The sequence below is a fragment of the Mesoplodon densirostris genome, chromosome 15, assembly GCF_025265405.1.
Source record: "Mesoplodon densirostris isolate mMesDen1 chromosome 15, mMesDen1 primary haplotype, whole genome shotgun sequence".
In the NCBI taxonomy this organism is placed as follows: domain Eukaryota; kingdom Metazoa; phylum Chordata; class Mammalia; order Artiodactyla; family Ziphiidae; genus Mesoplodon; species Mesoplodon densirostris.
The window spans coordinates 89,745,189-89,771,295 of record NC_082675.1 but is presented as its reverse complement, the minus strand read 5'-3'; the positions used below and the strand labels follow the sequence as shown (position 1 = coordinate 89,771,295).

The 26,107-nt window shown below is 50.8% G+C and overlaps 2 protein-coding genes across 2 annotated transcripts in view; one reads left to right on the top strand and one right to left on the bottom strand.

The window, feature by feature from the left end:
* The window catches only part of KCNG2 (potassium voltage-gated channel modifier subfamily G member 2), a 42,936-nt gene extending 35,244 nt beyond the window's left edge, over nt 1-7,692 (bottom strand). Inside the window, exon 1 of the mRNA XM_060119475.1 lies at nt 7,612-7,692. Within this exon, the coding sequence (XP_059975458.1) occupies nt 7,612-7,692 (81 nt within the window). The remainder of the gene's footprint in view (nt 1-7,611) is intronic.
* Nucleotides 7,691-26,107, top strand: part of LOC132502525 (collagen alpha-1(I) chain-like) — a 42,713-nt gene continuing 24,296 nt past the window's right edge. The window contains exons 1-7 of the mRNA XM_060118383.1: nt 7,691-7,748; nt 12,172-12,289; nt 12,369-12,391; nt 21,291-21,446; nt 22,563-22,763; nt 23,395-23,435; nt 23,549-23,623. Coding sequence (XP_059974366.1) covers nt 7,691-7,748; nt 12,172-12,289; nt 12,369-12,391; nt 21,291-21,446; nt 22,563-22,763; nt 23,395-23,435; nt 23,549-23,623 — 672 coding nt within the window. The remainder of the gene's footprint in view (nt 7,749-12,171; nt 12,290-12,368; nt 12,392-21,290; nt 21,447-22,562; nt 22,764-23,394; nt 23,436-23,548; nt 23,624-26,107) is intronic.

The window sequence follows — 26,107 nt, the reverse complement described above, 5'->3', positions numbered from 1 at the left end:
TGGCATTAGGTAGTGGAGAGGGTTAAAATACTAAAAACACTGAATTGTACACATTAAAATGGACATTATCATTTCAATTTAAAAAATTGACATCCGGTTCTGTGCATGTCAATGAGCAGGTGTAGTGCGCTAAAGCCTGAGAACCACTGCTTCAACTGCCAAAATCAAGACGTTTCATTGTTGTTAAGGATTTGATGCTCTAACCACTGCCAGGCAAACCTACCACCAGGGCGACTCACAAACCGTAAAGCGGGGGGCGCCCAAGGGGTGTTCGGCATGCAGCCCGGATGCCCACTGACCCTGAGATTTGGGAGGGGGAGAAAACCAGATAGAAGGGGTCGTGGGGAGAGAGCCAGCGTGCCTGCGCAGTCACTGCAGGATCTGAGGGCGAAGGCGCTCAGGGCCCAGCTGTGTTGCTGATGCCTCAGGGTCGGCGTTTCATGCAGCAAATGTCAGTAACATCTGCTGGTGCTGGACACGCGATGCTGGAGCTCATGGCGGGGGAGCCGGGGCACAAGGACGACCGGCACTTCCAACACCGCGAGGCGGGCTCTGTGCAGAGGAGAGGCTGCCCCGAGGGCTTTGCAGGCTCGCTGGCCGGGCAGGAGGTTGGGGAAATCTGAGGAGGTTATGCTGAAAAGGAAGATCCTACTTTCCTAAATGCAGTCAGTTGTTCAGGTCGCGGGAACTTGTTGCAGAGATCCCCCAGGCTGCCGCTTTTCGTCGAAGACCCAGGGACAGCGGCTCGGGATTCCACATCAAGGACGCCAGCGGCTCACAGCCGACCTCCTTCCCAGGCAGCTCAGAGGGGACTCAGCATCTGCCCAGGAGGCAGGCGGGGGTCCTCACAGGAGGCGCCCCACTCTCCGGAGCTGTGCGAGGCCACCGGGAAGGATGGAGCCCCCAGGGCAGGCTCACAAGTTTCTGGGCTGAGGCCGAGGTGTGCCCGAGGGAAAGTGCCACGTGACCTCACGTCTTTTTCCCGTAACTGTCAGAATCAGAGCTGACGGCAGCTCCTGCCTGGAATACCGTGAGGGGCAGAGACAAGTATGGAGTGGGAAAGCCCACCTTGCCTACGCTAGACTGGGGTCCTCCACGTCTTCCTGTCCCCGTGGAGCCACGTGACAAGTCTGTAGCACAGGTTAATCAACTCCTTTTGTAGCCACATCAAATGTGTGCTTCGAATTCTTTGTAGGTAGGGATGACTGATCATTAAAATAACTGGGTAATCAGCCAGATCCTACAACTTTCCTGTAAAGGGTTTTCTTCCCCGGAATATACATTTACAAATATAAACATAACTTACATGTTACTAAGTGTTTTTTTTTGTTGTTGTTGTTGTTTTGCGGTACGCGGGCCTCTCACTGTTGTGGCCTCTCCCGTTGCGGAGCACAGGCTCCGGACGCGCAGGCTCAGCGGCCATGGATCACGGTCCCAGCCGCTCCACGGCACATGGGATCTTCCCGGACCGGGGCACGAACCCGTGTCCCCTGCATCGGCAGGCGGACTCTCAACCACTGCGCCACCAGGGAAGCCCTACTAAGTGTTTTTAAGTCAGGTTCTCTCTTAAGAGACTGACAGTCATTGCTGAGAGCCCTGAAGTGCATCCCTATCTTCTGTGTGGGGCATAAGAGGCATTCAAGTGCCGTGGATTTTAAGAAAAAACCTGACAGCTCAATAGAAAAAATGGGCAAATTGTCACAGAGTTTACAGTAAAGGGAAAACACAGACTTTAAATATGTGAAAAGATGCTCCACTTCATTTCCTTTTTTTAAAATTTATTAATTTATTTGGCTGCCTTGGGGGTTAGTTGTGGCACGTAGGATCTTTTGTTGTGGCAAGAAGGCTTTGTTGTGGCGCACGGGCTCTCTAGTTGTGGCACGCGGGTTTTCTCTCTCTCTAGTTGAGGAGCGCAGGCTCAGTAGTTGTGGCGCGTGGGCTTAGTTGCTCCACGGCATGTGGGATCTTAGTTCCCCGAACAGGGATCGAACCCGCGTCCCCTGCATTGAAAGGCGGATTCTTGACCCCTGACCACCAGGGAAGTCCCTCCAGTGCGTTTCTAGTAGCAAAAATAAACATCTCAAATTACCACGTTGTAAGGTGGGAAGGTTTGATGACACACGTTATTGCCAAGGATATGGGGTCTCTTGGACGTGTTCATTTCTGGTAGATAGTAAACTGGTAAACCATCATGACAGGAGGTGGAGGGTTTGAACTAATCCTACAGGAAGCACCAATGTTTGCCCCTACACCCTAGTGAAAGGGTAAACTAGAAAAACATCTGCCTATGGGATAGGAGGATTACAAGATTTCTCTGCCTGGCTCTACAAGAATATGTGTCGAAAAGCCTACCTGCACAATGGATTTGAGGTTGAAACTTTTGTCTCTGAAACTCAAAGCTAGGAAATTATCCCCCGTGAAAGGTGGTCCCATGTTGGCCATATCCTGGAGACACACATAATCAACTGGGGTGACTCTGTCCCTGGGACACCTGGCAAGGCCCGGGACATTTTTGGTTGTCGTGACTGGGTGTGACTGGCATTGGTGGGAAGGAGCCAGGGGTGCCATGAAACCCTACAGCGCACGTGCAGGACACCCCAGAACAAGGGCAGACCTAGCCCAATGCCATCAGCACCCCTGGTCTGGAGGGACGACTCGCCACTCAAGCCTCATAGCTTCCTGCTGATGAAGCCTCAACTGAGATGAATTTACAAACCGAAATTATAAAATACACAGGGCAAAATCCTACGGGGGCAAACACCAGCAGGCACAGGAATAACGGGATCAGGCTCCTGGGAATTTGAGATGATAGGATTATCAAAAATCTTTACAGACATCAAAGAAGGAATTAAAACCCCAGAGGAAGAAAGACATTATCACAAAGTCCAGGAGGATCTGAATAAGAAAGTAGTTTCCAGAGGTGAACAGATGAGACTGAAAGTAGAGTCTGTCAGGTTAGGGTCAGGGTGAGATCAGGTTGGGGTTAGGGTGAGGTCAGGCTGAGGTCAAGTTGGGTCAGGCTGAGGTCAGGTTGGGTCAGGCTGGGTCAGGTTGAGATCAGGTTGGGTCAGGTTAAGGTCAGGTTCGGTCAGGTTGGGTCAGGCTGAGGTCAGGTTAGGTCAGGTCGGGTCAGGTTAGGTCAACTTGAGGTCAGGTTGGGTCAGCTTGAGGTCAGCTTGAGGTCAGGTTGGGTCAGCTTGAGGTCAGGTTGGGTCAGGTGGAGGCATTCTCTCCCAGGAACCCTCCAAAAGGGGTCAATGGAAGACAGACATCACAGACAAGGACACATAAAGCAAGCAAAGGAGAAAGGAAAATGATCAATTCTGTTTACTAGGAATCCCAGAGAAGAGGTGAAAATAAACCAAGTGACGAAAATGTGGTGAAGATGGAAGACATCCAGCTGCAAAGGCTCAGTGACCAACAGGACGAGGAGATTCCATGCCTGGCGCTTTACAGGGAGACCTGGGGGCTTTAGTCCTCGAAAGGACTGTGTGCTGTGGGACTGGGCTTCGTAGCTACTCTGGGGAAAGACCCCACCGTGTCCGGCACAGCCTCCCTCCCGCTCTCTCAGCTCAAAGCCCCGTGACACTGTAACTGGGGCTGGACACACTCAGCGGTCACCGCAGAAAGGGCCAGGGGCCTGGTCCACTGCCTCCAAGGCAGCTGTGGCCGGAGGAGAGGGAGGCGTCTGCCCATCACACTGTGCGCCCATCGGGTCCTGCCCCAGCTGGTACCCCCGCATTCCGTCCCTGGGTCCTTGGAGCTGTGGGCAGGAGGGAGGCCGGTTAGGGATGCGTCTCCTGGGGGGCCTGCAAGGGAGCGCGGCAGAGGGGCGTGTGTGAATGAAAATGAAAAGGGGGAAAAACACACATGATTAGGAAGGGGTTCCCAAATACCAGAAGGTCAACCCACAGTGGAGGAAATATTTATTCTGTAGCTGAATTTACCAATTTAGGCTTAAAAACATGAACTGGAACAGACTAAAACCTCTTTAGCAGAGATAAAGTTTTGGGTGTCACCAAGCGAAGTATTCTCTAGGAGAGATTTCTTTCCTTGTACAAAACAGACAGCTTCTTGCTTGAAGAAGGTGACCTTTAAAATGAGACCCCTGGCTGTACGTGGGACAAGGGATCCCTGCTGTTGGGCACCCCGCACCCCCCTGTGGCCCCCACGTCCCCGGCCTGTGCACACACTGGTGGACTCCCAGCTGTCAGCACCTGTCTCTTTGCCGGACTCCCTCTGCCTGCCTACCCAGCACAGGCCACAGACGCTTGAGCCTTCGTGCTCCCCGGGGCAGCTCTTGCCATGGTGACATGAAGCCCCTGAGCCCCCGGTCCCGGGAGGGGCCTCAGTGTAGACTCCGGGGTAGGGGTGGGGCGTGGGGGCGGGGCGTGGGGTGGGGTAGGGGGTGGGGCATGGGGTGGGCTGGGGGCTGGGGGTGGGGACTGGGGTACAGGGTGGGGCGTGGGGTGGGCGGTAGGGTGGGGTAGGGGGTGGGGATGGGGATTGGGGACTGGGGTAGGGGTGGGGCATCGGAGTAGGGTGAGGCATGGGGGTAGGGTGGGGGGACCGGGCACCCTGAGGGCACAGGAGGCCCCCAGATGCGTCCAAAAGGTGGGCGTTTGATCTCAGCTTAAAAGCCAGTGGCTTTAGGATCTGAAACATTATTTCACACCGTAAATGTTGCCAGATAGTGAATCCAGTGATTAAAGGCTCTGATAAACTGTTCCCTGCCTCAGTTCTGGTTCGGAATCTTTACAAGTTCAGTTCACACGCCACCTCCTCCCTCACCTCTTCTCACCATCAGCCGCCCGGTGGTTTGCAGGAAAAGGGGGCCGTGACCCGGCCCGTCCACAAAGACCATTCCAGCCTCTCGGCTGGTCTCTCCTTCCAGGTACCTGCTTTGCTTTACAGCTGAAACGCTTAACCTCTGAGCTGACACAGGTTCACGAGAACGAACACATAAGACAGGCCATGTGACAGTATGGAAAAAGTGATCTAAATAAGAAATGCTTTTCTCCAACCAACCAACTAGCAGATGACTGTGGCTGAGCTAGCTTAAAATAAAAATGCATCTAACCTCCTGACAATAAAGAGAACACAGGTTAATATTTGGTGAGCCACTGCATTTTTTGTTTTTCAATTCTTATTGTCCTACCAAGACAAACATCATATGAATTAAGATAAAAATCATCTATGGGTTAAAAACAAAGATCCAAAGGCAAAGAACTAATTTTAAATAAAACATGATTCTTAGGAAATTTCAGCCTTAAAGATAAGTACTCTTAGGACCATTTCTATAATTTCTTTCCAGTTGTTAAACTCCAGTGTGCTCAACTATTTTGTTTCGAAATGCATTTATTTTCTATATGTCAAAGTTACACAAATTACAAAAGGCTTCTAAAGTGTGTGTATGAACAGAGCTCAGACTTGCTGACTAGATCCACTGTTCAGCCGTGTTGTTGACACAAAGATGGAGGATTATTTTTCAGTTATGACTTATGAGAACCACATATAATCTCCAAATCTGTGAGACACATAGACATTTGGTAACTAATAACTCTTATTCACAAAGCATGATGTATATATACAGCAGAGCTGCATATAATGCCCTGAAGATTTTTTTAAAATTAAACTTTCAATTTTGAGCTTGTAGAGATCCTTTTACCCAATTTGTCTAGTGGTAGCATCTCGCAAAACCGCAGGGTGCAGACACGGACACAGTCCAGACACAGAGCATCCATCGCCACCACGGCCCCCCCCAACCCACCTCCAGCCCTCCCAGCCCCACCCTAACCCGGCCACCACTGGTCTGTTCTCTGTCCCTGTACTCCTGTCATCCTGAGAATGGTGTATAAAAGGACTCGCACTGTTATGTAACCTTTGAGGATTGGCTCTTTTCACTCAGCATAATTCTCTGAAGATTCACCGGGTTGTTGCTGTATCAACAGTTCACTCCACGAGCTCTCGTGGTGTGGATGCTCACAGCTCCTTAACCGCCCACGAGGTGAAGGACAGCTGGGTTACTTCTACGATTTGGCTGTTATGAGCAAAGCTGCTATGAACATTTCCATAAAGGTTTTTTCCCCTCTCTGGGTTAGATAGCCAGTGGAGCAAAAGTTTTTACTTTTTTTTTTTTTTTTTTTTTCGGTACGCGGGCCTCTCACTGCTGTGGCCTCTCCCGTTGCGGAGCACAGGCTCTGGACGCGCAGGCTCAGCGGCCATGGCTCACGGGCCCAGCCGCTCTGCGGCATGTGGGATCTTCCCGGACCGGGGCACGAACCCGTGTCCCCTGCATTGGCAGGCGGACTCTCAACCACTGCGCCACCAGGGAAGCCCCAAAGTTTTTACTTTTGATAAAGTCTAATTTACATTTCTTTTTTTTCCTCACTGTGCTTTTGGTATCAAGAATGATGTGCATGATCCAACATCCCCAAGATTTTGTTATTTTTCTAAAGTAAATCGTTTTACATGTTACGTTTAAGTTGGACTTAATTTGACTTACATTTAAGTCTGACTTAATTTGACTTAATTTTTGTATAAGGTGTGGGACTTAGGTGCTCAGCAGGAAAAGACATCTACACCAACTTCCCAGAAGTGGAAGCCCCCAAAGATTTTGAAAGCAAGCTATAAAATGTTTGCTAATCTTGTGACTTATAATAGAATCATTTTAAAGAAATTCTGCCAGCTCTGGAAACAAGTTACAACAAAATAAAACCAATGTAATTTTTCCTCTAAAAATTTTACAATTTACTTAAATCATATGCATGGAGCATCTAGTGTGTCTTCATGTTCTAGGTGCTCAGTATCTTACAAATTTTTTGGAAGCTGCGTCTAAATATAAATATGTAAACAGATGTTTTAGGTGTCCATTGACTCTGATTTCTAGACAAATATTTTTTCTAAAATTATTCTTAGACGAGCAGTCACAGAAAGTGGCTCTAGTCTCCCCAGGATGACTCAGAATTTTAATAGCAATCTTCACCTACATTCTACCCAATTCTGAGGGAACATCCGGCCTTGGTTCCAGCAGCTTGTGACACCCGCCACCCACCTTGTACCGGTACCCGGTGGCAGTAATGTGCCAGTTCTCACTCAAACCCCTCTGTTCAACCTCTGCCTTTTGGGGATTTGAAATCAATAAGCCTAGACTGGGTTAATTTACCTCTAAGTGTTTATTAAGCTCAGATAGTTCTACTGAATAAATAGGAAAGAAATATCTGATCTGCTCAGAGCGTGGACATGAACACGCCCAGCATATCTTGTAGGTTCGTACAGCTAAACGCTTTCTCTTTCTACTGCAATCGCACTTCAGCACCTGGGACCACTTCTTCCCACTGAAGAACCGTTTCTCACCAGAAGCGGCTCATTTCTGATGGGAACAGGCCAGGTCCAATGTGAGATCAGACACCATGTGCCAGAAAGCAAAGCAGAGCTCCAGTGTGAAAGGGCATGTGTCAAAGGTCGAGGGTGGCACAGTCCTTCAGGCAGACTTTGAAAGTCTAAACACATAGTGACTGGACTTAAAACACGAGCAGTAAAGCCCTCGAGTCTATGGTACATACAGTCTACACAGTGACAAAGAGAGGAAGAAAGAGGAAAAACACTCACCGTCGGAAAACAAGACATCCGCACGGTGCTGGCTACCAGGTCATCGAGAGGGGGGCGGGCTTCACGACGGGTGCGAACCATGTCCACCCCTAATCCCGTAGCCGAACTTGGTGCCAAGGGTCTGGGCTGTGGTGAAGGTGCAGCGGTCAGAGTCTCCAGCAGCCGTCCAGCTCTGCCCTGGGCAAGGACGAGCTCCAACAGGTGTCCAGACCCAAGTCCCTGTGTCTGGAGGATACGGGAAGAGGAAGAGACAACTGGGGTCTTCAGAGTCAATGACCAGGGAAAATAAAAGGTGGGAGGGATGTTCTAGAATGTGGGGTAAAGGAGATCAAGAGACATAACCAAATGAAGTACATAAACCTTGATTAGATTTTATCCAAAAAACCCTACAAAACACAGTTTTGGGACAACTGGGGAAATCTGAATTTGGACCTGATATATTCATTATTGTTAACTTTCTTAGGTGTTACAGTGGAATTTGGTTACAGAAGAGAATGACCTTATTTTTAGTAGATGCATGCTTAACTATTCAGGGATAATTGTCTTGGTTTCTGTAAACTACTTCCAAATGGTTCATACATTTCATATATATATGGACACACACATATGTATACACACATTTCATATATATATATATATATATATATATACTTCCACACAGATGGCTAGGTTTTCACTGTACTACTCTTTCAACTTCTTTGTACGTTTGAAATTTTTCACTTAAAAAGAGCTAGGAAAGGGCCTCCCTGGTGGCGCAGTGGTTGAGAGTCCGCCTGCCGATGCAGGGGACACGGGTTCGTGCCCCGATCCCGGAGGATCCCACATGCCGCGGAGCGGCTGGGCCCGCGAGCCATGGCCGCGGAGCCTGTGTGTCCGGAGCCTGTGCTCCGCAGCGGGAGAGGCCACAGCAGTGAGAGGCCCGCGTACAGCAAAAAAAAAAAAAAAAAAAAAAAAAAAGAGCTAGGAAAGGGGCTTCCCTGGTGGTGCAGTGGTTGAGAATCCGCCTGCCAATGCAGCAGACACGGGCTCAAGACCTGATCCAGGAAGATCCCACATGCTGCGGAGCAACAAAGCCCATGTGCCACAACTACTGAGCCCACGAGCCACAACTACTGAAGCCCGCACACCTAGAGCCCGTGCTCCGCAACAAGAGAAGCCACTGCAGTGAGAAGCCCGCGCACCGCAACGAAGAGTAGCCCCTGCTCGCCGTAACCAGAGAAAGCCCGCGTGCAGCAATGAAGACCCAACGCAGCCAAAAATAAAATAAAATAAATACATTTAAAAAAGGAGCTAGGAAAAAGCAGCCCCCTGCCAAAACCAACAAAACGTAATTCTAATGACATTACTTTTCGCCTCACAAAGCAGGACGCAGAACAACATACGCCTCCATTTTTATTTATGGAAACATTAATAATGATTATGCTGTGTCAGCTAGTCTGGGCCACGGGGTGCCCAGATATTTGGTCAAACACTTTTCCAGGTGTTTCCACCGAGGCGTTTTTGAATGAGATTAACATCTAATCTGTAGAGTAAAGCAGACTGCCCTCCCTGACGTGGGTGTCTTACATCTTATGTCTTAGCATGAAGGTTTTTTTTTTTTTTTTTTGCGGTATGCGGGCCTCTCACTGTTGTGGCCTCCCCCGTTGCGGAGCACAGGCTCCGGACGCGCAGGCTCCGGACGCGCAGGCTCAGCGGCCATGGCCCACGGGCCCAGCCGCTCCGCGGCATATGGGATCCTCCCAGACCGGGGCACGAACCCGTATCCCCTGCATCAGCAGGCGGACTCTCAACCACTTGCGCCACCAGGGAGGCCCAGCATGACGGTTTTTATTTTTTTTTTTTTATTTTTTTTTTGCGGTATGCGGGCCTCTCACTGTTGTGGCCTCCCCCGTTGCGGAGCACAGGCTCCGGACGCGCAGGCTCCGGACGCGCAGGCTCAGCGGCCATGGCTCACGGGCCCAGCCGCTCCGCGGCATATGGGATCCTCCCAGACCGGGGCACGAACCCGTATCCCCTGCATCGGCAGGCGGACTCTCAACCACTTGCGCCACCAGGGAGGCCCCCAACATGAAGGTTTTTAAAGATAAAAACCCTGCTATGTGGCCAAGCCCGCTGCCTCTCGGCCCTGCAAGGTCCCCGCTCCACCGACGCCCGACACCGGGACCCTGCTTCTGCTGCTGGTGGCGCTTCTGGGCTGGCAGCTTACGTCGGCTGTGGGTCACCCCACCTTCCTTTCCCTTCCTGGCGTCTGCCAACTGCGCTAGGACAGAGCCCGCACACCCTCCGACACAGAGGCCCCGGTCAAGGACTCAGCTTTGCTTGTGTGGATCTGCCTTTGTGCTGTTTCAGTCAGAACCGACCACACTGGTCTTGACCACATGGGCCAAATGACTCTCTTACACATATTGACTTGTCCATTATTCATTCACTTTTACAGCACACTTTGACCTACTCCTAATGGCTCCTGTCCGTCCATGGGGATTTCCGCGCAAGTTTGTTTCTTTTAAGGTACGGTGGCCACAGATCTGGGTTTTGTTCTATAAACTCGTCCTTACTAATTTCTCACTTTGCAGACATCACTTACACCGTGGGTGTCGAAAGAAAAACAATGAGAATCACAGCGGAAGTTCCCAAGGACCGTAACAGTCACATCTACCTGGAGCAGGAGAGAGTTAGGTTACGTGGTGAGATAGCCTCAGTTCATTATAAGCTTGAGAAACACTGAGAAAAGTTATACAACATCCTTCCCGGCCAGTTTTTGAGGGAAATCAGGCCTCTGCCTGCCCCACCGACGGGGAGGTGCCAGCTGGCAGGAGAGCAGGTGAGGTGGAACCGTCCCAGCTCTCGCAGGGCCGGCACGTGCTGCGATGAGGGGACAAGCCAAGACCGTATTTCTTGGAAAACAACACACATAAATGTGTGAACACCTGGTAAGCCTGCCAGGTGCTGCACACAGCGAGATTCCCGCATGTAGGCGGGAAAACCCGGGACGGAGCCAGAAGCCAGGTGCCCGGGCCAGTTACTTAAAAGTTACTTAAAATCTCTCAGGGTCTCAGGGTCCGGTTGGTGAATCAAGGGATTGGATGAGATGATCCCTAGGCCTCTTCCAGACTCAAGGTCCATAAATACCAGATAAGAGTGGAAAAGATGGAAAGCCTGGCCTCTTGGAAAAAAGCAAAAGGGAGCGGGAAGATGGAGGGGGCGTGTAGCAGCAACACCTGAAGAAGAGAGAGACCTGGGCAGGTGGGGGACACCTGGGGGCAGGTGGACACAGTTCCACCGGGGGGCTAGCACCCTCGACCACCAGCCCAACTTTCAGTCCGTGTCCTGGGATGAAATGATGTTTCCCCTGTGCCCTCTGTGTCCTGGGATAAGGCAGCCCCGAGGAGAATGAGGTCGGCTGGGGCCTGGGGCACCCAGGGGACAAGGATGGGATGGGACAGTGGACACAGGCTCTCTGGGGGCCCCGAGTTCTTCATTTTGCCACCACCCCACTCTTCTCTACTCAGAGTTCCTCGTGGCCATCTCTCTTCGTCTCTGTCTCTTTCTTTGTCTCTTGTCTCTTTCTCGCTTTGTCTCTTGTCTCTTTCTCGCTTTGTCTCTGTCTCTGACTCTGTCTTTCTCTCTCTCTGTCTTTCTCTCTCTGTCTCCGGCTCTCTCCTTCCTCCCCAGCACAGCCTCAGGCTCCGGGGAGCTGTCCGGCGGGGACCGGCGTCCGAGCGGCCAGCCCACCCGCTGGTTCTTTCCCCCAAGCTCTATCCTCCTCCCTCTTGTGCATTAACCTCTGAGGAAATCGCTGTTTTCAGGTGTCCACATGTTGAGACTCTTTAGGCGATGGTTTTGATTCGATGAGCCCATTCTCCCCGGGGGCGTCTGGGCCACACGCAGGACCCTCTTACTGTGGGCTGGTCCCCCCGTCGGGGCTCACCCCAGGGAGCCCTCTTCCAGAGCTGCTATCTCCCAGGCCATCTGCCGGGGCTTCTCCAACCCCTGAAACGACAGGTCGGCCCTCCTTTAGGGCGCTGTGTCTGGACCTTGGCTGGTCATGGACTCCTTACAGAATCCAGGAAGCACGGTTCACTGCCCCGTAAAGTACACGGTCAGTCTGGGGTTCTGAGGACCCTCTGAAATCTGCCGTGGTCACAGGGCCCCACGATCCCAGGGGAATGTTTTTGTTTATTCCAATTACCCACTTAGTGACATCGTGATGGTTATTGTACTTTTCCCCAATCAGCGTTCTCACTCGCGTCTCCAAGGTGTGCAGATGCTCTGAGTGCAGGGCTTTGACAAGACAAATGGAAACACAATAGCTTCTCAGAACTTGTTCCTTTCTTACCTCCTCTCGGTCTCCCATCAGTGACCTAGACAGACACTCGGCGTATCGCTCTATAAATGTAAGAACTGTCACCTCCAGGCTCAAACGCAAGGCCCCTGAGCACGTCTTCCCTGTTTCAGGGCGAGGGTTCTTTCTGGAGGCCAGTGTGCATCCTGTGTCCTCACCTCGCCTCGCCCCCCCAGTTATTCCCTCTTCCAAGCCCCCCGTGGGCTCTTTCTAATCAGCAGAAGAACAATTCACAGATGGACACCCCTGCCCCCAGCACAGCCGCTTCTGGCCCTCGCTGCTGGGCGAGAGTCTGCACCACGCGCACCTGCCCCCGCCCCCCAGAGCGCTCGGCGGGTGAGCAGCGCGTCCCTCTGGAAGCCTCTGCTCTCTGGGCCCACCCGGGGCTTCCCGGCTCTCCCCGCTGCCCCCACAGGCCCGACGCCCTCCTGGACGACCGTGAGCTATGCCCTTGCACGTTGTAAATGAGCTGGCCCCGAGTGGAGGAGCCGCCAGAGCAGAAGCCCAGGGGTCACCAGGGCTCAGGCCACCTGCCCACCGCTCTCGGCCACCCGGAGCCCAGCAGACCCGTGTGTGCACTGCAGCACCTGCCCGTGGCCCAGGCCTCTGGGCGCACTCAGGCCCCGGGCTCTGTTGCGTGATGCACAGGACGAACGGTCACTTCAGAGGCGGTCCGGGCCTCACCCTCAGCAGGGTTAGGGTCTCTGGATCCTCAGCACAAACCTCCTTACGGGCTTCAGTGCATCTCCTTGTGCCGTGAGCCTATGGGCTGGAAGAGCATCTTGTGTTCCAGGACAACCATAACTGCTAAGTCTGCTTCAGTGCGTAGCTGAGAGGATTATAATTAGTACATCTGTATGCAGATGTCCGTTACATCCATTTTTTTCTCTGAAATAGCTATTTGCATAGGTGCTTTTGCTTCTGGAGCCCAGAGGAGAGGGGCTTCCACCCAGCCTCGGAGCTGCGGCACCAGCAGGGAGAAGGGAGTCGCCCCATCCCTTACACATGGTTTCCTGGTTTCCAGCCTGTGATTTGGAGGAAACATCGCCCCGAGGGAGGGGTTCACACTGGCATTCTGTCTCTCTGCAGCGTGTCCCAAATCCATCCTGAGCATCTCTCGGGGACGGTGAATGCACCCTCAGTGTGTCAAGGGGCTCCCAGTGGGTTCGTCCCCACCCCTATCAATTTCTAAACCCACATAATAAAAGCTCTTGAATGGTCTAAAATAGACCCCGAAGTTTGAGAGCCGCTGTCCTGAGCTAGCGAGCTCCCTGGCCCTGCCCCGCTGGTGGGGGCCTGAGCTCTCGCTGGGCCCCGGGGGGCTTCCCGAGCTAAGAGGCTGAGCCTGCGGTCCAGCCTGGCCCTGGACACCGACCCCAGAGCAGATGTTTGTATTGGACGGAGCTACTGAAACTGCAGTGAATGGAAAGATGATGGTTTGAAATTCTCGTGGGTCACGGCCGCTACCCGCTACCGCCCACTGCCCATCACACAGGGGGTCGGGGGGGGGCATCCCTGTGTGGACCAGTATCCCCAGCACCTGAGAGGAGGGGCTGCAGCTTGAGGGCACAGGGCTGGCCCAGACCAGCCCCCAGACCCTCCAACTCCAGCTCCGGGGCCCCTGGACGCTCTGGGGCCTTAAGTGAGGGTCCCCAGGCTGGTCCCCAGAAGGAGGCTCAAGGCCTCCACCGCATCCCCATAAAAGACCAGAGGCCCCCAGTGATCCCAGTAAGAGCAGGCGGCCTCCTCACAGGCTCCAAACATCAGATCTCAGCTCCCTGAGCAGGAAGTGAACAAAGCAAAGTTTCTAGATAATTGAATTTTTACTTTTTAGTCAGGACAATTCTTAATTGGTAATTCCTTCTTCAAATCAATTTTATTAAACAAGTAATTAATCATTCCCACACCTTCTGCAACAGGATGTGATGCACGTAGCTGGACCTCCGTGTGAGCCCCTGCGAGGCTGAGGGACACCGCTGTGCTGTCACCTTCTCCAGGGAGTCCCGACAGCAGGGGACTCCTGTGCACCCCGAACCCCTCACGGAAGGAGCAGTGCACCTCAGGAGAAGGGGTGCTGCCTACTCTCTGCAGAAATAAGTCTTCAATCCAAGTCTGAAGCGATTGCCTCACTGTGAAGACCTCACGCACCAGAAATTCTCTCTCCGGTTCAGCCGCGGTGTTTCTGCAAAATATCAGAAACAACCCAACTAACTGCCCACACAGAGGAGAGTGACCGAGTAACTACCGTGGTCCACACCGTGAGGGACCAGCAGCTGCAAAGAGAACGAGGACGATGTCTGCAGCCGGGCGTGATGCCTTCCGGGACGTGTGTTCAAAGGCACATCTGGAGACGCACAGGCTAGTGAGACCGAGGCATATAACATAACACGCACAGGGCCTGCCTGTGCAGGAGACATTTAGGAAGAATAAGCAGAAACCACAGGGACTGGTCCCCGGCTGGGCAGGTGGGGAGGACAGGGCGGAGGCCTCCCCTGAGCTCCCAGAGCCACACGCTCCACGTTCCCTTTGCCACCAACGACCAACAGTCAGGTGGGAGAGAAAACAGTAAGAGCCTCACAGCAGGGGTGGGAGGAGGACACGAACCCGCCCGAGAAGCCGTGGGAAACAGCACTGATGGCTGTGAGGCCACAGACAAAAGAGCTGGGCGTGAAAGGCTGTGTCGAGCAGGTAAACTCTCAGGCTGAGAACATCCTTCTGAAGTGTCAGCAACTCGATATGCAAAGAAAAACTGGAACTTGCAGACTCAGGAGATGAAGGAGAAACACAACCCAGACGTGGGAGGGATCCGAGAGTCCTGGAGCGCAAGTGAGAACGGGCGACGCCGGAACGGGCTTCAGCGCGGTCACCATGCAGGACCAGGGTTGATTCCCTGGTTTCACTGTGTTTTTGCAGAAGATCTTAACATGAGGGGAAGCTCAGTGGGGATACAGGAAAACTCTGTGCTAATTTTTCAGCTTTTCTGGAAGTTTAAAATAGTTCAAATAAGAAGGGTTTTTTAAATCTAATGTTTTCTGTTTAAACCCTGAGGCACTGGAATGAAAAGCACCTTGAGTCTGAATTTGATGAGTTTCACTTAAGCCTTCACACCCCCTCCCCAGGTATCAGTGCTGGGATTTCCTCAAAGGCAAAACCTCCAGACGCTCAGCCCACTTCTAGTGTGGCCTATCAAATCCTAACAACGCTTTCTGCAGAAATCAGAAACCATCCTAAAATTCACAAGAAACACCAGAGACTCTGAACAGCCAATCTTACAAAAGAAGAGCAAAGTCAGAGGTCTCACACTCCAATTTCAGAACATACCACAAAACTGCAGTAACTAAGAGTGTGGTCCTGGCACATGGACATAATCGAGAACCCAAAACAAAGCCTCACAATCACAGTCAGTTGATTTGGACATGGGTGCCGGGTCCACTCAATGTGGAAAGGACAGTCTTGTTAACAAACGGTGTTGGGAACACTGGACAGTCACGTGCAAAAGGATGAACTTGAACTCCTACCTTACACCACATGTAACACTTCACTCAAAATGGGTCAGTGATCTAAGTTTAAGAGCTAAAACTATAAAAATTAAATAAGAATGGGGTCAAATCTTCACGATCTTAAATCTGGCAATGCTTAAATATGACACAAAAAACATACACAACAAAATCTAAAAATAGATCAATTGGACTTGATTAAAATTAGACTTTGGTGCATTGAAAGACTCTATCAGCAGAGTGAAAAGACAACCCACAGAACCAGAGAAAATATTTGCAAATCACATACCTCATCAGGGTTTAATATCGAGAATATATAAAGAGTTCTTACAACTAAACAACAAAAAGAGAAACAATCCAGTTTTAAAATGGGCAGAGCCCTTGAATAGACATTTCTCCAAAGAAGGCAAACAGCCAAAAAGCACGTGAAAAGATGCCACACATCCTTAGTCCCTGGGGAAATGCAAACCAAACCCACAGTGAGATTCTATGGGGATGACTTTAGTCAGACAGACAGACAGTGGCAAGCACTGACTGGAATGTGGAGAAATTGGACGCCCACACAGCGCTGGTGGGAATGTAAAATGGTGCAGCCTCGGTGGAAAACAGTTTGATGGTTTCTCAAAAAAGTAAACACAGAATTACCATATGACCCGGCAATTCCACTCCTAGGTATATAACAAAATAATCGAAAGAAGGGACTCCAACAGTTATATGTCAGCCAATGTTTGCAGCAGCATTATTCCCAATAGCCAAATTGGGAGCAACCCTCAACAGATGAACAAATAAACAATGTGGTCCATCCATGCGAGGGGATATTTCTCAGTCACAGAAAACATGAAGTACCGACACCTGCTACAACATGGATGAGTCTTGAAATCATTGTGCTAAGCGAAACAAGCCAGACTCAAAAGGACCAATATTGTATGAAACAGCTAGAAGAGGCAAATTTGTATAGACAGAAAGTAGATTAGAAGTTACCAGGGGATGGGGTTTCCCTGGTGGCGCAGTGGTTAAGAGTCTGCCTGCCAATGCAGGGGACACGGGTTCGAGCCCTGGTCTGGGAAGATGCCACGTTCTGTGGAGCAACTAAGCCCATGTGCCACAACTATTGATCTTGCCCTCTAGAGCCCACGAGCCACAACTACTGAAGCCCACATGCCTAGAGCCCGTGCTCCGCAACAAGAGAAGCCACCCTGATGAAAAGCCCGCGCACTGCAACTAGAGAAACCTGCACACAGCAATAAAGACCCGATGCAACCAAAAATAAATAAAATAAAAATAAATTTTTTAAAAAAGAAGTTACCAGGGGCTGAAGAAGGAATTATTGAAATAGGGAATTATTGCTTAATGGGCACAGGGTCTGTTTGGGGTGATGAAAAAATTCTGAAAATAGTGGTGATGGTCACACAACATGGTGAGTGTAGTTAATGCCACAATAGTACAGTTTAAAATGGTTTAAACAGCCAACTCTACGCTTTACATGGTGGGGAGCCTCCAGCTGTGGCCTGAACTGACTCGTGACCCCGACCGGTGACACGGCCCCGATGCAGCCCAACCAGAGCAGACAGCAGTCGCCAGCTGCACGTCGCCTGTGTAGACCATGTGCTCAGCATGGTACCCGGTGTGGACCCACATCCGTGAGTGATGGGACCTGGGGTGTGTATGGAGGAGCCCTCCCCATCTGCTCACAACGCTGTGGCCTGAGTCCCAGCTGTACCCGATCGGCCACCAAGGAAGTTCCCAGGACAGTGAGGCCAAGTGTCCTGCCCTAGGGCAGGTGCCCGGGACAGCCAGGTGGTGCCAGCGGAGGAGTCGTCCCAGGTGGCCACGGCCTGCGGGGTCCTGCCTGCGTTGTCCTGCCCAGCGTCCCTCTGCCGGCTTCTCCCATAGCCAGTGCCCTGTGGGCATGTGGCCTTTTCCGCTGGCCTCCCCACGTGGCCACTGCCCCTCGCTGGCCTCGAGTCCAGGGCGTCTCACCTACACCCCCCTCTGCCATGGCTGTGATCTCTCTGCTCTTCTTACTTTGCTTCTTTCATCTCTTGAGTATTTGCAGATGCCTCAGTTTCTTGTTTGACACACGTTCGCTGAGGTGCTATACCGCCAGGCACCGGGCTGGGCCCTGGGCTCCGAGGGGCTGGACCGAGAGTCACAGGTGATCCCAGCAGCCTGGCCAGACCTCGGGCTGCTGGACGCCCACCTCTGCTCCCTGGGAGCGGCTCACCCTGAAAGCGGCACGCAGAGCGCCACGGCAGCCTTCTGGAGTCTTCAGGACAAGGTTCTGTCTGGGGACACAGAGGCTCTGCAGGTTTGGGCTGGTTCAGCATCGCACGTCCCCAGAGGTGATGACTTAGCTGCTCTGACAGCAACCCACATTCTCCGTAATTAGGACCCCTTAGGAGATGCCTTCGCAGCCCTTAAGCGATTTTGTGGGGGAGCCCCCGCTGTGACTTCAGCCTTCAGAAAATAACATTTTTAGAAGAAATGCTGCTTCCTGTCAGCAATGGGAAGACTTTTTCCCCCTTCTCCTTTATCCACAGCTGCTATAGATAAAAATGGGTCAAAATAAGTAAAAACTGACATCCTGCTCCTGCAGAGTCACAAGGGCTCCCTGCCACGTGGAGGCCCCCTACCACGTGGAGGCCCCCTGCCATGTGGAGGCCCCGTGCACCCCCCTTCAATGGGGCGCCAGCCATGAGGCTCCTGAAGGGACCAGGCATCAGTCAGTGATAGGAGATCCCTTCCTGGGAAACATCTGTGTTGGTTACATTTTCTCCTCTGGGAAGTCAGTTCCTCGGAGGCAAAGGGCACTAGCAGTAAGGATGTGTCCCAATCGTGGTCCCACCTCACTGGACAGAGTTCACCGGGGACACGGCTAGACCAGAGGTGGAGGGGGGCTCCATCCGCAGCGGAAGCCCAGAGGACCTCCGGGCAGAAGCAGCGGGAGGGAGGCTCAGCAGCAGGGCCCCAGGAGAGGGGGCATGTGTGGGGAGGGCCGGGGATGGGGGCGGGGGCGGGGGCACAGTGCCTGAAAGGGCTGCTGGTGCGGCCCCTGCTTTACAAGCTGGGCTGTATCCAGGCCCGGCCGTTGTAAATGAAAGAAACTTCCATGTACAAGATACTTAGGGATACACCCGACCAAGGAGGTAAAAGCCCATTCCCTGAGAACTACAAAAGGTTGTTAAAGGGAATGAAAGAAGACACAAATAATTGGAAATATATCCCATGTTCATGGACTGAAAGACTTAATATGATTATGATATCTACACTACCCAAAGCGATCTGCAGCTTCAGTGCAATCCCTGTCAAAATCCCAATGAGGTTTTTTGCAGAAATAGGAGAGCCATCCTGAAGTTCATGTGGGACCTCAAGGGCCCCGAAATAGACAAAACAATCTTGAAAAAGAACAAAGGTGGAGGCCTCACACTTCCTGATTTCAAAACTTACTACAAAACTGTAGCAAACAAAACAGCGCATCACTGACATAAAGGCGGATTTATGACCAACAGAATGAATCGAGAACCCTGAAATAAACCCTCGAATACATGGTTAAATGGTGCCAAGACCATTCAATGTGGAAGACCATCTTTTCCACAAATGGTGTTGGGAAAACTGGATATCTGTATGCAAAAAAAAAAAAAAAAAAAGGAAGCTGGATCCTTACCTTACACCATATAAAAAAATTAGCTCGAAATGGATCAAAGACCTAAACATAAGAGCTAAAACCATAAAACTCTTAGAAGAAAACGGAGCTTTTCTTCTAAGCTTCATGACATTGGATTGGTAATGATTTCTTGGATATGACATCAAAAGCACAAGTAAAGAAAGGAAAAGTAGATTAACTGGATTTCGTCAACATTAAATAATTTTGTTCACCAAAGAACACTATCAACAGAGTGGGAAGACAGCCCACAGATCAGATGATAAGGAGAAAATATTTTCAAGCCACATATCTGATAAAGGACTGGTATCTAGAATATATGGAGAACTCCTACAGCTCAAGGACAACCTAAAAATCCTATTTTAAAAACGGACAAAGGACTTGAATAGATATTTCTCCAAAGAAAAAAATATAAATGGCCAATAAGCACATGAAAAGATGCTTTAACAACACTAATCATTAGAGAAATGAAAATCAAAACCACAATGAGATACTACTTCACATCCATTAGGGTGGCTATTATAAAGAAAACAAACAAACAGAAAAAGAGTATTGGTGAGGATGTGGAGAAATTTGAACCCTTGGGCACTGGAGGTGGGAATATAAAATGGTACAATCACTGTGGAAAACAGTACAGGGATCCCTCAAAAAATTAAAGAGTCACTGTATGGTCCAATAATGCCAGTTCTGTGTATCTACCCAGAAGAATTGAAAGCAGGGACTCGAACAGATACTTGTGTGCCCACGTTCACAGCAGCGCTGTTCACAACAGCCGAAGGTGGAAGCAACCCAGGTGTCCATCAGCCGACAGGTGGATCAGCAGCAGGTGGTGACAGACACAGGGAATGTTATCATGTTACGTTACAAAAAGGAAAGAAATTCCGCTACAACGTGGACCAACCTTGAGAACACGTGCTAAGTGAAAGAAGCCAGTCACAAAAGGGCAAATATTGTAGGAGGTCCCTGGAGGAGTTAAATTCAGAGACCGAAAGCAGGATGGGGCCGGGGGCCGGGGGAGGGGAGAGGAGTGAGTGCTTCACGGGGACAGCGTCAACTGGAAGATGAGAACGTTCTGGAGACAGAGGATGGGGATGGTTACACAGGAATTCAAATGCATCTGATGCCACTGAATTGTACACTTAAAAATGGTTAAAATGGTAAATTTTACGTTATGTATCGTTTACTGCAATGAGCCATGTAGTCGCCTAGATCTTATCACTGATTAGTTTTCAGATTACAGGGATCATGAAGAAAGCACTGTTTATAGACGCCCAAAACGTGACACTTAGGTCATGTTTAAGGAGCCCTGGCCGTGGCAGCTGTACTTTCGTTTTGGTACACCCGGTGGTTCCGCAAGCTTTCCTATTTCCATTCTTTTTTCTCAGCTAAAATGTCCCTCTCAGAAGACTGCTTCAGAAAACCCAGAGCAGACTGTGCACAGTTCACGTTCGCAGCGATGCGCGCTAGATTCGCTGGAAAAACCCGCTGTCTTGTGTTGTGAGGTCATAAGCAGGGACTCTCAGCTTCCCAGAAACTGACAACTACCCCCTCCCTAGGGGGCCCCCCGCCTGTTCTCTTGGGGGCCTCGCAAGCTTGCGGCGTCTGAGGGGCACGAGGATGTCCCTGTGGGACCACAGCTGGCAGCTGTACCACTTCTCCCAGGATGTGGTGGGAACCGGGGCTGGAGGCTGACCTGGACTCAGCACAAAGGAGGCTATTCTGGGAGGCCTCAGGGTCTCCCGCAGGGGTCAGCCTGCCGACAGGTTCAGCTCCGGTCCCTGGGCTCCTCCTTGGCGTGCACCCCGAGACCCCCTCCTTCCCCTCCCAGCTGTGTCCCCCTCCCCAGGTCACACTCCTGCTCCCACTGAGGCTGTGCCCAGAGGCCCTTGGGGAATTGCCAGGGTCGGGCACCTGTCCAGATACTTGAGCTTTAACCCGTGGGATCATCCACAGATGAACGTGTCAGCCCCTTCACCACGACCCCTACAGTCTGAGTAACTCATCAGTGACAAGAGCACAAGTGCCCTGTTCTTTTGAAGTTATTCAGGATAAATAATAAAGGAGCGCAGCTGATAGAGCCACACACACCCGAGGCCCCGAGTCTCAACCCTCCTGTCTGCTCCCAAAGCTGGGCTGCCACGGCTCCGCAGGCGTCACACCTGGTGTTCCTCCCATCAAGGTCAACACCTGCCGCTCGGTTCCAGAGACCCAGCCAAGAAGGACGTAAGGGCTCTTGTCTCCAGCCCGGGGTCCGAGGGTCGAGGCCTGCTCCTCGAGAGCTATGTGACATTGCAAGTCGACTGCCGGCCCTGTGTCCGTTTCTCCACCCGCGACGGTGAGGGTCAGTGACGGCACCCGTGTCACTGGGTAGGGAACCAGCGAGGCCATCGCTGTTCATTTCAGGCGGTGCCATCACCTTCCTGCAGCCCAGATGTGACCATTTCAACGATGACAACAAAGCCCATGTGTTTGCCTGTGGGACTGCAGGCAGGTCCTGCCAATGGGCCGCTGCTCTCCGATGGCCCAGGGGTACCCAGGCCCTGGGGCCAGTTCTGAATGAGGCGTCCAGATCAGGTGAGGCTGTGTGGACGCACAGCAGGAAACTCCGTTGACTGGGGAGGGGCTGCCGCACACCATGATCGACTTGGGGTGAACTGGTATCATTTAATTTTTATACAGCTTGCTGTTAACAGAGTCCCCAAAATAAACAGTTGTGCCACTTGCTTCAAGAACATTTTCTCTTCAGTTCAAATAGTTTCTTTTTAAAATATATATATATATATATATATATATATATATATTTAAAATTTATTTATTTTGGGCTGCATTGGGTCTTTGTTGCCGCGCGGGCTTTCTCTAGTTGTGGCGAGCGGGGGCTACTCTTCGTTGTGGTGCGCGGGCTTCTCATTGCGGTGGCTTCTCTTGTCGCAGAGCACGGGCTCTAGGCGCATGGGCTTCAGTAGCTGTGGCACGTGGGCTCGGTAGTTGTGGTTCACGGGCTCTAGAGCACAGGCTCAGTAGTTGTGGTGCACGGGCTTAGTTGCTCTGCAGCATGTGGGATCTTCCCAGACCAGGGCTCGAACCCGTGTCCCCTGCATTGACAGGCGGATTCGTAACTACTGCGCCACCAGGGGAGGGAAGGGAAGCCCCCACCTAGTTTCTTACCTTAACAATGCATACTTGTTCTAAGAGGGCGGGAGAGCTGGTGGGGGGGCGGGGACGAGGAGGAAGCAGGGAGGGGCTCAACAGGCCTAGGGCAGCCCCGAGGGAGGGGACTCCACGACCTGGGCGCCTCACCTGTGGGTCCCACCCAGCGGGTTCCGTCGGCACCTCCGTAGGGTGGCCCGGATGGACCTGGGGTGGGAGAACAGATGGGGGTCCACTGCCCCTCGCACTCACGACTGGGATGACGGCCAAGCAGCGGCCAAGTCTTCCTGGGGGTGTGTGGCAGAGGCAGCGAGCGAGCAGGCCCCTCGGAGCAGCCCCGGTCAGGAGGGGGCAGGGGGCTGGGGGCCGCTCCCGCCAGAACCTTCCGTCAGGGAAGAGCCCACACAGCCTGATCCTAGCAGCTTCCTGGCAGCCCTCCCGGCACTGGGCCTTTCCAGCAGCCGCCTTCCAGGGGGCCACGCAGGGCGGCTGGACCCTGTCTCAGGTACGTGGCATCCTGAGCATCGCAGGGTCCTAAGGAGGCTCCGAACTTTTCACGGGAGGATGTGAATGTACGTGGTTCCCGGCATCCCGAGTCCCCGAGACGACACGCCCCGCCCCTGAGCTCCCGCCCAACCCACCCCATTCGGTCCAGCTGCTTCGACGGCACTAGAGGGTTAATTTCGCTCAAACAGAGCACTAGGATCCCACCGCGATCCAGCTCCCAGCAATGAGGGAGGCATCTGTGCCTCGTCCACCCCGCAAAAGCCCCAGGTGTCACTGGTCAGCTGCTGGGTGCGGAGGAGGTTTGTCAGAAAGGCGTGGGACGAGACTTCCCACCACGGACGCAACACTTTTCTTTTCAGCCACAAGAAGGATATGTTTTGATGTTTCTTATTCATCTCTACATTAATTTGCATAAATGAGTCTTAGACGTTCATCTTCATAAAGAATAATGTTCCAATTATAAACCTAAGCCATGGGAAAAGTGGAAAATTGGACAGTACACTAGCATAGAAGGAAGGATTACCTTTAATCCCATCACCACTGACAACCGACGTAGATCCGGGGGTCCTCCCCCACTTTCTTTCCGTATTCTGACACAGTTGGCTGAGTTGACCTCTGGCTGCTGGCAGCTGCGGTGGGCATGGTGCCCGGCGGGGAGGGAGATGGACGGGTGTGTGCCTGCAGGCCCCGCGTCCACAGCAGGAGAGGCAAGAAAGCCCCCCGGGCAGCACTGGAGCTCACGCGTCCTCAGACTCCACAGTTTTCCTCTTTGCTCCGTCCCAGTCAGACAGGAAGGCTGAGCAAGGCTTCCACGCAGAGGTCCGGCTGGTGGGCCGGGGTCGGTGGGCAGCGAGGGCCGTAAGGAAACGCCCACAGTTTTGCTAAATCGTGGTTCCTTGGCCCTTGGAACCCCATGGAAATAGGACGTTGGCTCTTTGACACCACTCGAAGCCCTACCTGCGCTCTTCTGACTGCCTGCAAGCGTGTGGGTGGACACTGGGGAGCATCTCATCCCGAGGATGGGCCATTACCCCTCCCTCAGCACTGCCCTATCACTGGACACTATTTTACTGTTACTTTACAGCTAGACACTTGTATGAAGGCTGCAGAGAACACCCTTTTGCATATTAAAGTCATTTTCTCTGAGAAGCTTCCCTACCCCCACGAGAAATATATATTAAAGGATATTACTAACTAACACACAAAGATTTTTCATTGTAAAAAGTGTTTTTAGGGCTTCCCTGGTGGCGCAGTGGTTGAGAGTCCGCCTGCCAATGCAGGGGACACGGGTTCGTGCCCCGGTCCGGGAAGATCCCACATGCCACGGAGCGGCTGGGCCCGTGAGCCATGGCCGCTGAGCCTGCGCGTCCGGAGCCTGTGCTCTGCAATGAGAGAGGCCGCAGCAGTGAGAGGCCCGCGTACCACAAAAAAAATTTTTTTAAAAGTGTTTTTACTAAGCAAATTCCCCGGAGGCTCATCCAAACCACTGCGTGTATCAATAGCTCACTCCTATTTTATTGCAAGTAGTATTTCATGGTGTGGATGGACCACTGTTAACCTTTCACCCATAGAAAGAATCTGGGTTGTATCCAGTTTTTGATTATTACAAACAGAACTGCAATAAACTGTCATGTACAGGCTGTTAGGTGAACAGAAGTTGTCATTTCTCTGGGATAAATGCCCAGGAGTGCAACTGCTGGGTCATATTGTAGTTGCATAATCGATTTCATAAAAAAACGCCAAACAAATTTCCACAGTGATTGTACCATTTTACATCCCCACCAGCGATGTATGAGAGATCATTTCTCTACGGCCTTGTCGGCATTTGGTGTATATTTTTTATTTATTTTGATAAGTGTGTAGTGAAACCTTTTTGTGGCTTTAATTTGCTTTACTCTAATGGCTAATGATGCTGAACACCTTTCATGTGCTTATTTACCATCTTTATATCCTCTTCAGTGAAACAGCTGTTCATATATTTTGCTCATTTTTAATTGGATATTTTTGATTTTGTTGTTGTTGTTGGCTATTGAGTTTTGAGGATTCTTTATATACTACAGATTTGGGTCCTTTATTGGATGTGTGGTTTGCAAATATTGTCTCCCGCTCTGTAGCTTTTCCTTTCATGCTCTTCAAAGGGTCTTTGGAAAAGCAGGTTTTAATTCTGATGAGGTCCAATTTATCAAGTCTGCCTTTTACAGACCATGCTTTTGGTGTCAAGTCTAATAACTTTTTGCCTAAGCCTAAATCCAGATGATTCTCTCCTATTTTTTTCTAAAAGTCTTATGGTTTTACATTTTAAAGTCTGTGATCCCTTTTTGAGTTAATTTTTTAAACATTTATTTTATTGAAGTATAACTGATTTACAGTGTTGTGTTTGAGTTGATTTTTATAGAAGGTGTGAAGTTAAGGATGAGTTCTTTTTTTCTCCTGTGGATGACCAACTGAACTGCCATTTGTTGAAAAGGCTATGCTTCCTCCACTGAATTGGTTTTGTAACTTCGTTGAAGATCAGTTAGGTGTACCTGTGTGGGTCCACTACTGGGTTCCCTGTTCTATGCATCTGTCTGTCCCTCTGCCAGCATCACATTCTCTTATTACTGGAGCTATATAGTGAGCATTAATATGGGGTAGAGTAATTATCCACTTTATCCTTCTTTTTCAAGATTGTTTTAGCTATGTTAGAGCCTGTGCCTTTCCATATGAATTATAGAATAAGCTGTACATGTCTACAAAAATTCTTGTTGGGATTTTGATAGAAATCGTATTAAACCCATAGATCAGTTTGAGGAGAATAGACAACTGTACTGTGTAGAGCCTTCTAATCCGTGAACATGGTATGTCATTCTATTGTTCAGGTCTTCTTTGATATCTTTCATCCACATTTTATAATTTGCAGCATATGGACCCTGTAAGTGTTTTGCATCATTCATACCTAAGTATTTAATTTTCTTTCAAGTGACTGTAATGGTCTTGTGTTTTTAATTGGTTTCGCACGTTAATTGTTGGTATACAGAAATGTGAGTGATTTTTGTGTATTAATATCTTACCCTGTGACCTTGCTGTATTCACTTATTGGTTCTAGGAGCTTTATTGGTACATTCCTTGGAATTTTCTACACAGATAATCATGGCATCTGCAAAGAGGGGTAGTTATATTTCTTCCTTTCTGAACTGTGTGCCTTTTAGTTCCTTTTCTTGCTTTATTTAACTTTCAGTACTAGGTTGAGCGGGGACGCCCTTCCCTTTTTCCTGATCTGAGGGGGAAAACATTCAGCCTTTCACCATTAAGTATGATGTTAGCTGTATGTTTTTTTCAGGTGCTCTTTATCAAGTTGAGGAT